Raw genomic sequence first — 12,984 nt, forward strand, 5'->3', positions numbered from 1 at the left:
CTTCAATTCTAACTGCTGACTCACAACTCAAATAAAGACTAAGTATTGCTTGATATAATGCTCCATTGACACCATATAACTGCAGCATATTGAATAGCTTCTCTCTTGGCACCTTGTCATATGCCTTTTCCAAATCGACAAAACTTAAAAACAGATCTTTGTTATATTCCCATGCTTTCTCGACTATTTGTCGTAAAGTGAAGATCTGATCCTGACAGCCTCTATTTGGCCTGAATCCAGATTGTTCTTCACCAAGCCTTTCTTCCACAATTCTTCTCAACCGTTTCTCAAGTATACTTGCATAGATCTTGCCAGGAACACTCAGTAGAGAAATACCTCTGTAATTCTCACATTCAGTTTTATTTCCCTTTTTATATATGGGTACTATGAGAGCTCTACTCCAATCATCGGGAATTCGTCCCTCTGTCCAGGCTTTCTGAACTATGCAGTGCAGCCACTGTAAGACTCTTATACCACCATACTTCAGCATTTCTGGTCGAATATCATCTACTCCTGCTGCCTTTCCACATTTCAAGCCTTTGATGGCTTTTTCTACTTCAAGTATGGATATGTATTCCTGACTGCATGCCTGGTGAGTGTTTTTTTTATCACTGTGCTGTCATCACTGCTTGTTTCATTTAGCAGTTTTTCAAAGTAATTACTCCATACATCAAGGATATCTTTTTCTCCTGTTTTCATTTCACCTTTATCATCTCTAATTCCTTTTACAGCACTCTTTCCTCCATTCCTAAGCTTCTTCAACAACCTCCAGAATATTTTGCCACCTTCTTGATATTTATTTTCTATATTCTTGCCAAAGTCCTCCCATAACTTTTGTTTAGCTAGTTTTACACACTGTTTAGCTTTCTTACATTTGTCTCTGTATTCTGTAAGAGTAAAAGCTGACTTATTTGACAGGAACTTTTGATATGCTTTCTTCTTTTCCTTCACTGCCTCTTTAACTTCTTGTGTCCACCAGGGAGTTCTGATTTTTTTTATCCTTGCACACAACCTCACCACATGCCTCTCTGGCAGAATCAATCAATGTTTCCTTCAGAGTTTGCCACTGAATCTCCAAGGTTTGATTCCTGTTCTCAAACTCTTTCATTTTCTTTTCAATAATATTTCTGTATTTTAGTCTACAGTTCACATCTGAGAGCTGCTCAACTTTTATTCGCTTTAAAACTTTCTTACATGTTATTCTTTTCAATATGAAATTCAATTTTATCCTGCTCAAGACTAAATAGTGATCACTTCCAATTTCAAATCCTCTGTACACTCTGGTGTCTTGCACCAGGGAGAAAACATCACTATCAACAATAACATAGTCAATGAGACTTTTCTTATTCCTAGCCTCTTCTCTCCATGTGAATTTGTGCACATTTTTATGTTGGAACATGGTGTTAGTAATAACCAGTCCATGTCCTGAGCAGAAATCCAACAGATATTTGCCATTATTATTAGCTTTGCTCTTTTCTCCAAATTTTCCCAAAATATTTTTGTATGTCTCACAATCATTTCCTACTCTACTATTTAGATCCCCAACAAGGACCAACTTTTCCTTTTTCATTGTGTCAGTTGCTTTTTCTAAAGCCTCAAAAAATTCATCCACTTCTACCTTAGTAGAACCTTCTGTGGGACCATAGCACAAATAAGTCTCATTGTCCAGTTTCCCATTCTCATATTTGCCCACATTAGTCTACTTTGAGACTGACTGCCATTCAAGAAGATTAGCCTCGTATTTTGTGTTGAATACTATGGCTACTCCTTTTCCTTGATTGTCATTGCCTGAATATAACATTTTGTATTTATTGCTCAGAAAGATCTCACCAGTTTTGGTCTTTTTTGTTTCAGTCACCCCTATTATGTCAATCTGGTACTTATCTAATTCGTCAGCTAGCTCCATTTCTTTGCCATTCAGGCTTCTTACATCGATAGTACCGATCTTTAACTCTGGTGATGTTGAGTTGGGGTTTGTTTTCAGATTCGTTCCAGTAGCTGACTTTTCGCTGTTCGCCCTGGTTCCCTGGCGAAAACAACGGGGGCCTTGTTTAACCGGGCGACGCCCCAGCCGGCATGAAATTTTGTCATGTTGTACCATCATTTTTTATTTTGGTTTAACCAATAAGAATACAATTTGGTCGGCTAAATCCCAAATTGCCAGCCCATCCTGGTTCGTTCAGTATCAAAGTAGATACCCAACAGGGTGCACCACGAGAAGGTGAGGATTGGACATTAGGTCAGAAGCCCTGGTCGGTTCTCCGCATTCCTTTAAAGGCTATGTGGAGGTCTCCTCTCAGTTATACAGCTTTGACCCTTAAGCTTAACATTCTTAATACAGAATCTTTAGAATAAGCTATTTAGGCACAGTTTTGAGTGAAGAAGACAAATTAAATTTGGAAAGAGACAACAGAATAAACAAATATGGTGTGGTAGGGAACCAGTATATTACCCAACTACTAAACTAGCAGTATACAAGACAGCATTCAAACCAGTTCTAAGTTATTTATTTAACATACTGTGGGAGGGAGGGGATACAAGAAATTATTGAGCAAAACTATATATTTACTGACAGTTCAGTTAACCAGTCTATGGCACTATCTGAGAGTAAATGCAAATTCTTGAGGACTCAAGGGAAGGAGTGTATGAAGCAGTCATCAGTGATATGATGCATAGTCAGCACAGCACCACACACACACAAAAGTGCAAGTGTGAGATTCCCCACAGATGTAATAAGTGGTCATAGCAGTTTTATCTGGTCCTAAACCTGTTTAGCTGACTCCAGAGGTGTCGAGATAGATTGAATCCTGACAGTTTGATATTAGATCTCTGATCACGTATTTCTTTGTAGTTCATTTCAGAGTCATCTCCACCAATCCTGGGGACCATCATCTGGCAATTCCACAAGTAATATGGAAGATCTGGAGGCAAGGTGGTGCACTAGAGATGAAGAAATAACTTTATGTATAGCAAGATATGTGTTATTTCTTACTTTCTTTAATGATAGCTTCTTCTCTTCTAAAGCATAGAGGGGTGATGTGGGAAAATAACAGTAACCATGGGAGAAAAGTAGATTGTAATGTACCAGACAAAAATCACTGACAAAATCATCAAGGCAGAATCACTCAAAAATGGACAAGGTTGATATCTGAATAGTAATCCCACAGATGGAGAGAGCTACAGGAAGACTAAGGAGACAGTGGGAGGATGAAATTAAAGAGATGGCTGGAACTCAATGGCACAGATAAGGTCAAGATAGGACTAAATGAAGGCCTTCATCCAGTAGTGAACAGAAAATGGCCGATGATGATGACAAACAGAGATCCCTACCTGCCAGAGCTATACATGGCCAGCCACAACCCAACATTGATTACTCCAACACTGCACAGCAATTTAGCAAGCCTTGAACCCTTTCCCTAGTTCATGGAAAAAGTTGACTTAGTACAATACTAATGGCACTTATGAACCTACTAGCTGACCATCCATCTTACCAATGCAACAGTATGCAGGACCACCCATCCTGCCACAGCAGTGTATGAGCAAACAAATTTGCACAAGAAATATCCTCACAATCCTTGAATCCTGTTCTTTAAACACTGACCTTTGCAGGTGATCCCACTAGATCAGCACTTCCCAAACTGTGGAAACTGTGGGCCGTGGCCCCCTCGGGGGTCGTTAGTTTTGTTGAGGGGACGTGAAATAATGAAAACAAATTTAAAATGTTTTAAGACTAAGTGTGCTATGTCAAATGTGTATGTAAGATGCTAAAAATGTAATATTTGCATTTGATTTTTGCAATATTCGCTGTGTATGTTTTGTATTGAATATAAATACAATAAATATTATAATAATATATGTCTGTATTACGATTTTTTTTCCCGATGGGGACCGTGAAATATTTTAATTTTTCCAAGGGAGCCTTTACATCCATAAGTTTGGGAAGCACTGCACTAGATGACTATCCTGCCAATGCAAGAAAAGAAGAAAGAAAAAGTACATCAAACTGGGAGAGATCCTTTCCACCATGAAGAGGTGACATTGAGGCTCTTATATAAGAGAAGAGAATTTAAAGTAGAATGGAGAATGACATGCTTCATCCTTCACTTGAACAGCCTGAATACATTACTGTAAACTAAATCTTAGATAAGGACAATAACTTTAAGTGGAATGAAAAATGAATGTTTCTATTCTATGAGAATTGTTTCAATGATGACTACTGTGCAAATGTTCAGATCAGAAAACTAAAAACAATAATCCAAGGAATAAAGCATAAAAAACAAAAAAATCACACAGATCACTTAGCATTCTTCTAATACCAGACAATAGGTGAATAAAAATGGTGGGGAAAGTTGCTTCATAGAAAAAAATGGCAATCTAAATTGCTTGAACTATAAACAACATCTATAGAATACTTGGAAGGATCAATCCCAAAGAATGAGATCAAGTAACTTTGAGAAGAGATTAGGGGTTATATGGTATTCTAGTACCATGTGAACAATTTATGTGAAACTGTTGATAATAAAAGCCACAACATCTCAACCTGCTGGATCAGCACAGTTGAAAAAGGAAAACTAGTTGGTATTGTGATTATTAAGATTTATAATAAAAATGACTACCATTGAGACATTTGCAGTGTAGTAAATCAATATTAAAAGAAAATGAATCAAAAAAAAGTTCAGAATATTTGGTGAAAGATGAAGAGCAACAGACACAAACTAATTTAATGTAATGAAATGTAGAGATTTAGCAAAAAAAGTTCAAAAAGAAGAGACTGTCTAGCACTTGCTGGCTGAGTGGTTAAGTATTAAGCTCTCCAACCAATAGGCTGGGATACTGGTTCAAATCTCACCCTGAGCTATGAATTTTTGTGATTGTCTTTAGGTGGGAGATGAATTTCATCTGGTGTGTGAAACCACTATCCCACTTACTGGAGACTTAATGTTGGTTGAAAAAGATATGTGTGTATAGATATATAATACGAGGGTGTGCTGAAAAGTTGTGATAATCACTATGAAGGAATTAAGGTAGAAATATGCAACTTACACAATATTCTCCATTTTCCTCCACAAAGTGTTATACACTTGTTACAATGTTGCTTCATTATTTGCAATCCTCTGAGAAAAATGTCTTTCCCTTGTTGCCCAAACCAGTCCTCAGTTGCAATGACATCATCGGTGATAAATTTTGTTCCTTTCAAGTGTGTCTTTAAATTTGGGAATAGGAAATAGTAAGATAAATATGAGGCAGCCATTGAAAGCCCAAGATGTGTATTTGGTCATGGAGAACCTTTGTGTCTCCATTCCACTGACTGTTTTTTGATCTCTGGGTCATAGTGATGAAGCCATGTTTCATCAGCAGTCACAATACAAGCCAAAAAATTTGCACATGATTTCTCAAAATGACCCAAAATCCCTTGAGATGACAGCACACATTCTCTCTTTTGGTCGGCATTCAAACATTTGGGAACCCACTTTGCTGAGAGCTTCTGCATGTCCAGATGGTGGATAATGGCTACCAACTCATTCCCTGGATATCCCCCAGAGTCTTTGCAATGTTTTTGGCTGGTTCGTCTATGATCAAGGATCATGGCATGCACTGCATTGATGTTTTCTGGTGTGATTGCTGTGGAAAGTTTTAAACTTGACCACCCATCTAGCAACTGTTGGATATGCTGAGGCACAGTCCCCTAAAGTTTCACACAAAGTTTGGTGAATCTCAGTAGTGGAACTTTTCTTGCAGCACAAAAAGCTTGATGGCCTACACCTCTGTGTCTTTGAATTTCTTCAAAACCTCTGACATGTTTTCTTATATATCCTAAAAGAAAAAAGAACAAATTATTATACACCAAAAAGAAACCAAACTTTTCGAAAATAGAACTAGTGGCACTACCTGTTGTCAAAAGCAGCAATCTTCATTAGTGTTATGTCAACTGTTTATGACATTTGTTTCATTAGAAGCCAAGTTATAGTGCCAAGAGCGACAGTGTGTTTTGACGAATAGTCAGAAAATGAGTTTCAAACAGAGATCTGCAATTGACTTTTATGTTAAACTTGGTAAAGGTTTTACCGAAATGCATCAAATGCTTCGAAAAGCATACAGTGATGAATGCTTATCCCGCACTCAAGTTTACAAGTGGTTTAAGCGATTTCAAAGTGGTCATGAGATGCTTAATGGACGACGAAAAGCCAGGCCATCCAAAAACTGGACTGAGCGAAGTAAACATCCAAAAAGTGTGTGATTTCATCAAAGGTGAATTGAGGATTCCAAAATCAACTGTGCACAACATTTTTACCAAGAGTTTGGGCCTTCGTAAATTGAATTCACAATTTGTTCTCCATAAGTTGACCGCGACCAAAAAATGTATCGAATTGAGCACTGCAAGGAACTCATTAAAACACTTGTAAGGACTCAAACTTCCTTGAAATGATCATTACTGGTGACGAAACGGTGTTTAATATGAGTCCGAAACAAAGCGCCAGAGTGCTGAGTGGAGACTACCAGAAGAGGGGGCATCCGAAAAAAAGTCACTTGGAGAAGTCAAAAGTAAAGACAATGATGATTTGTTTCTAAGATTCCAAGGGCATTATCCACAAAGAATTCGTTCTGCATGGACAAAAGGTCAATGGTGAGTTTTATCTCTAAGTTTTGCAGTCAGCTGGTCACTTTTGCACGATAATGCAACATCTCATCGTTCGAACACCACAAGACAGTTTTTGAGCAAAAACCAAGTTTGTGTGTTGGATTACCGCAGTATTCACCTGATTTAGCATGCTGTGACTTGTTTCTCCTCCCCCCCGACTTCATTTACCAATGAAAGGAAAGTAATACAACACCATTGAAAATGTTCAAGCAGCAGTAACCACGGCCCTCAACAGCATCCCAAAAACTGATATAAAAAAACTCATTTAACGAATTAATTAAACGTGCCTAATGCTGTATCGAAGCTGAGGGAGAGTATATTGATTGAAATAAATGATTTGAATAATTTTAATTGGCCTGTGTTTTATTTTCTATCAAAAGTTTGGTTTCTTTTTGGACAGAGGATGTATTATAATTTGATGAAACATGGGGGGGGTTAAAGGATTTTAAGATATGTTCTTTCTTGTGGTTATATCAGTTCCTTTAATATCATTTTGGTTCATTTATCAGAACTTTTCAGCTCCCTCCCTCCTCGTATATATAAATAATCAATGAAAAATAGAAAAATCTTTAGTCTACTCATAGGTACTAATGTGCTATATAGGTTTACAATCTTTCATGAGTGAAAGCCACAAATTTTCTGACATGGAGTATCAGGGTGAACATAAGCAAATGTGACTGTTGTTTGATCTCTGGGTCATAGTGATGAAGCCATGTTTCATCATCAGTCACAATACAAGCCAAAAAATTTGCACATGATTTCTCAAAATGACCCCCAAAATACCTCGAGATGAGAGCACACATTCTCTCTTTTGGTCGGTATTCAAACATTTTCAGATGTATGTGTCAAAAAGAATGTCAAAACAAGACACTAATTTGCAATGTGTCTTTTGCTATTCACCAAACCTTGGAAATCGAAAAAAGTCTACAGTAATCAAATCCTTTACCCTACTTTCAACACTAATGGATAATAATCTAGATATGTTCTCTAAATCAGCTGGCATTAAAACTATCACATGAGAGGTAAAACTAGGAGCAAACCAACATCAGCAAGGATGAAGGTATATCATTTACATTCCCTCAGAGGAAAGGTCAGTTACTGTGCATCACTTCATCAACAGCATTATGATGACATATCTTTTTTTTTTTAATGTTTTTTCCATTCCAATATACCTTACATTGAAATGATTCTTCTTGGAGATTTTAATCTTCACAACCAGCTTTCCCTCCACTGATTGAGTAGGTGCATATGAATTAGTGTTTTCCATTTTATAATCCAAGGGGGGGGGGGGTATGACATAAAAATGCCAAGTGAAATATCTTCATGATTTCTATGCCTTCATTTCCTTAGCTGGTTTATTGTTTCCAGTTTTCTAATCCAAGTATTTGCAACAACACAACAAAAAAATTCCTATAGTTATGGAAACAATGATTTCTCAATTTCTCCTTTAAATTATCATTCCTCATCTAAATTTCAGTTCTCCAAGAAGAATCAATGAAATTTCTATCTTCCTCTGTTGCCTATACTAAAGCTTAATACAGACAGAAAAATTATCGACTTATCTAAAAACTGATACTGCAAGTGCCTGAAGCAAAAAAGTTGCAGAATGTTGGTCCCATGCCATAACTCTTGTAAACACTTTTGTGACCCTCTTTTGTCCTTAGGTTCTGCTCCATCATTACCCAAAGAAAAAGTGAACTTCCTAACTACTTGTCCTCCAATTCTTGCACTGATGATTTTGGTAAATGCTCTTACCATTTCAAATGCTTCCTTTGATTTTTAACCAGAAAAATTATAAACAAATACCATATTGGCAAGATCAGAAGAATCTTGCCAATATGGTATTCTGCTGGCATTTCTCTGAATGCTCTAAAAGTTTAGCTGTTTGTCACCCTTTATTTACTCTCTATACTGCTGATATTTAATAAATTTAGTTTAATCCTTTATCCAAGTGTGAGCAAACAAAGTTTGCGCCTGAAAGTATCTTCAGGACTGGGTTAAGGTGGTACACACCAGGGCAACTCGTTGTAAAGGTGGAGCAAGCTACCAACACTCCTATCTTAGTATCTCCTATAATGCAAAACACATCTCCTTGCGGATATGTCTAATGTTATGCATTAAGGGAAGGGCCACTACCCAGACCGGTTTCGACCTTTATTGAGGTCTCTTCAGTGGGAGCCAGGCCCAAGTCGAGATATCCGGCAGAAGCATTAGCAGGTCATCTCCACCTATAGGAATTGCCAATTGGTGTGCCACCCTTTTTTAATAAATTACTCTGGATTTAGAGAAAGATGTGGAAAGTTTATTTTCCACTTGGTTAGAGTATAATAAATGCTGATATTTATCTTGCAGCTTAAAAATTAGTCCACATTCAGCTTATTCCTAAAAAAAGTCAAATCTGATGCCAGAACTTGAGAGCTGCCCACAGTTACTCTTATTTAATTGCTTTCTATTGGATGGTTTAATGCAAGTTATGCCAATACACATCCAGAGCCAATAAATGATTCTCCCAACCATGCCATAAGTTCAGAAATAGATCTAACCAGTCTTGTGGGTGTGAGGGGATGGGGAATTTCTTTGTATGACCACAAATGTACAATTTAAATAAATTAAGAAATAATACAAGGATTTTGGGAGAATGATAACTAAGAAGCATACAAAAGTATATTAAAGTACATCATGCATACTATTCAGTTTATTTCAAGGATGGCTTTAGATTACAGGATGTGTTGAAATTATTGGAGATTAATTATAGTTTGTATAAGTGGAAATATCTTCAATAATGCTAAAAATATATTCCCATGAAAACTGCTCAGTTGATGGAATTATACCTAGTAGTAATAACTAAAATAAAATGGAACAATTTTTAGCACTATTTCTGATTATATTTTAAAACTTACCTGAATAAGTTCTTTCAAATCTCCTATCCCTGAAATTAAAAAAAAAACTATCAAATAACAAATTCTTAATAAAAAAAAAACATATTTAGGTAATAAATATGCAGTTCAACTGGTGTACATTACATTACTAAACTACAAAATACAAATCAGGCACTTCATCTAAACTTCCTGATAACAAAGAAAGAAAGTCATGAAAATTTTGCCATATTGGTTAATCTTCAGGCACAGATATGTGAAAATACAGCATTACTACCAGAGTATTTAGGGTTATAAGCTGAAAGACAAAAATTAAGGTAGTTCACAAGTATGCAAGGCATCATATGAAGTGACATATGTCAATCAACTGATGGCAATCAGCTAGTTTGTTTAAGACAAATCACAACAAAACAATGATTTGGAAGTCAATTCAAAGAAAGGAACAGGATCAATGTCTGAATAATCACTATCATAAAACAGAATTGATCAAACAAAGAAAGAAAAACTGACAAAGATGCTGTGATCACTGCACCTTCCTGGATGCATACATGCAAAACTAGCCATATATGCTAGTATTTTACACAGTCCAGTATTTTATCTCATTTTGGGACTTTATTTAGATAGCTAGCATGTAAACTATATATATTCATTTAACTTAAACCTCTGTGGTCTATGTCCAAGTGGCTGACAGCTATTGGAAGATTCCAAAGTAGCTTTCAGTCTGCTTCACTTGGTTGGCAGACTGTATCCTAAAACACCAATTCGTTCTTTATAATTGTGGTTACATAAAAGGAACATGATAGTGAGTGGTGTGTTAGCCAAGTGTAGCATAATAATCACCACACAAAAGTTTCATCTTACCTTGTGCTATGCATTAAAAGATGAGATAAAACCTTGTGTTATGTATTAAAAGAAAGAAATGAGATGAAAGAAGAAAAATAATATTTCCATGGTAATGAAGAGAAAAAAATTAAACGATAACAAAATATGATAAAAGTGGAAATTTCAAAATCCATATGCACAATTGAAGGAACAGCTAGTCCATGCAGCACACGAGGGTGGTCTGAAAAAGTTCACGGCCTCGACCATGAATAGCAACACTATCAGCACGATTTTTTTTCTCTAAGTTGATACATCTGTCATAAGCATCCATGTGAAATTGCAAGTCATTCTATCAAGTTTGTTTTATAATAGTTGTCTGAAGCAAAAGTGTTGTCTGTATCCCATGAAATGGATAAAATTGAGTATCATGCAGTAATGAAATTCTTTGTAAAAGAAGGGTTAACGCCAAAAGAAATTCATTCGAAGTTCATAAAAGTTTATGGACAATCTTCTCCTTCATTTTCAATAATTAAGAAATGGGCTGCCAAGTTTAAACGTGGTCATACCAGCCTTGAAGATGATCCACATGAAGTCCAAAAAGTATAACACCACCAGAAATCATTGATCAAGTGCATGATATGGTATTAGATGACCAGCGAGTCAAAGTGCATGAAATTGCTGGGACTATAGGCATTTCAAAAGAACGTGTAGGACATATTTTGCATGAAGAATTGCAAATAAAAAACATTGCACAAGATGGGTGCCGTGCTTGCTCACAGCAGATCAAAAACACACTTGCATGAAAATCTCTGAATGGTGCTTGGAGCATTTTAACAAGAATAAAACTGATTTTGTGCTTCGATTTATTACTATGGATGAGACTTGGATTCACCATGACATGCCAGAATCCAAACCGCAGTCAAAACTGTGGACAAAATCCAGTTGTTCAGCACCAAAGAAGACAAAGTCAGTTCCGTCAGCAGGAAAGGTCGTGGCATCAGTGTTTTGGGAAGCTAAAGGCATTTTGTTTATTAATTATTTTGAAAAGGATAAAACAATAACCGGGGAATATTATTCCGATCTTTTAAGCAGACTAGATGAAGAAATTTGCGAGAAAAGATCCGGTTTGCAGAAGAAAAAAATCATCTTTCATCAGGACAGTGCACCTGCCCACAAAGGTGTTTTGGCAATGGGAAAATTAAGGGATCTGCACTATGAATTATTGGAACTCCACCCTATTCCCCAGATTTGGCTCCCTCTGATTTCTATCTTTTCCCAAAACTAAAACTCTTCCTCGCCAGTCAAGTGTTTTTCTTTGAATAAAGAAGTGATTGCAGCTGTAGAGGGGTATTTTGTAGATCTTACTGAGAACCACTACAGGGATAGAATAATGCCACGGGAGCATCGCTGGAATAAATGTATTAGTCTTAAAGTAGATTATGTTGAAAAATAAAAATAATTTTGAAATTATAAATTTGTTTTTTTCATTGTTAGGCCAACAACTTTTCAGACCACTCTCGTACTCCATACAAAAAGCTGTTCAAAGAACAGATGTAGAGGGAGAAGCAAGTTTAGGATATAAGCAGTCAAATTGAAAAATGACTATTGGGCAACTGCTGTTCATGTTATTGTAAGCTTAGCAGAAACAGAGAGAATGATGGATGCCAGTTCAGTGAAAAAATAGATGTGGAAGTTCCTGCAGAAAAGACAAAGGAAAAAAACAGACTTCAGTGGATATGGCTGGAGTGAATCTCTGAGAGAGAGAGAGAGAAAGAGAAAGCAATTTAACAAGACAAATATATATATATTATTTTATATATTGATCCCACAAGATGTCAAGAGATGTATAAGCACATCAGTGTGGTGTGTGTTGGATGCATATGAGGACTGAGAAGATAATTTTTATTTTTATTTTTTTAATTTGAAGAGCTGCAGGTTGTAGTTGTTTGGGAATACTACATGAGGTTGTTTGGTTTATAGTTTATTGGCACAAGAACAGCAAAGGTCATACTGCACCACAGCAAAGGTTACAGCAACAAACAAGGTCAAAGACAAACTAGTAAACAATATGCATGTACAAAAATCAAGCCAAGCAATGCAGTATATATATGTAAATAAAATTACAGCAAAGATTACAGAAGTACATAAACAGTCAAAGAGAAATTAGTAAACAATATGTATATACAGGTCCGCACGGTCAGCCTAGTTGCTGTGCGCTTCGCAACCATATGCCTGGGTAAGGAGCATCAAAGATTCGATTCCCATCGGTGATGTGAGGAGCTGAAGGATCTTCCTCAGCCATAGCCAAGTTAACCGGTCTTGGGTGTGGACAGTGGGGTTTTTTCCCCCTAGTTTATTCTGGGGTTTTTCATCCCACAAAGCAGGCAAACCGTCCTTGAGAACTCAACACTACAGATATAGGATACACCGGGGCATAGGGCTGACCACCTTATCCTGTGAACAGTTTATGTCTGATGATTAATAAACCCTTGACACCTCAAAGTAAAAGAGGATGAGATATGTATGTACAAAAATTAAGTTAACAATTCAGTATCTCCATATAAACAAAATTACTGTCAAATGTATTGTACAAATGATTTCTTTAGAAGGTTAAAAACATGCAATCTGAGTCTGATAATATCTGCC

The 12,984-nt window shown here is 36.6% G+C and overlaps 1 protein-coding gene across 4 annotated transcripts in view; it reads right to left on the minus strand.

The window, feature by feature from the left end:
- Positions 1-12,984, minus strand: part of LOC150100781 (GRB10-interacting GYF protein 2-like) — a 525,021-nt gene that overhangs the window by 409,262 nt on the left and 102,775 nt on the right. For all 4 annotated transcript variants that reach the window (XM_090401532.1, XM_090401529.1, XM_090401530.1 and 1 more), the window contains exon 6: positions 9,541-9,569. In XM_090401532.1, coding sequence (XP_090257658.1) covers positions 9,541-9,569 — 29 coding nt within the window. The remainder of the gene's footprint in view (positions 1-9,540; positions 9,570-12,984) is intronic.

This window comes from Typopeltis vanoorti, chromosome 12 (genome assembly GCF_054136105.1).
Source record: "Typopeltis vanoorti isolate ZY-2024b chromosome 12, IOZ_Tvanoo_1.0, whole genome shotgun sequence".
Lineage (NCBI taxonomy): Eukaryota > Metazoa > Arthropoda > Arachnida > Uropygi > Thelyphonidae > Typopeltis > Typopeltis vanoorti.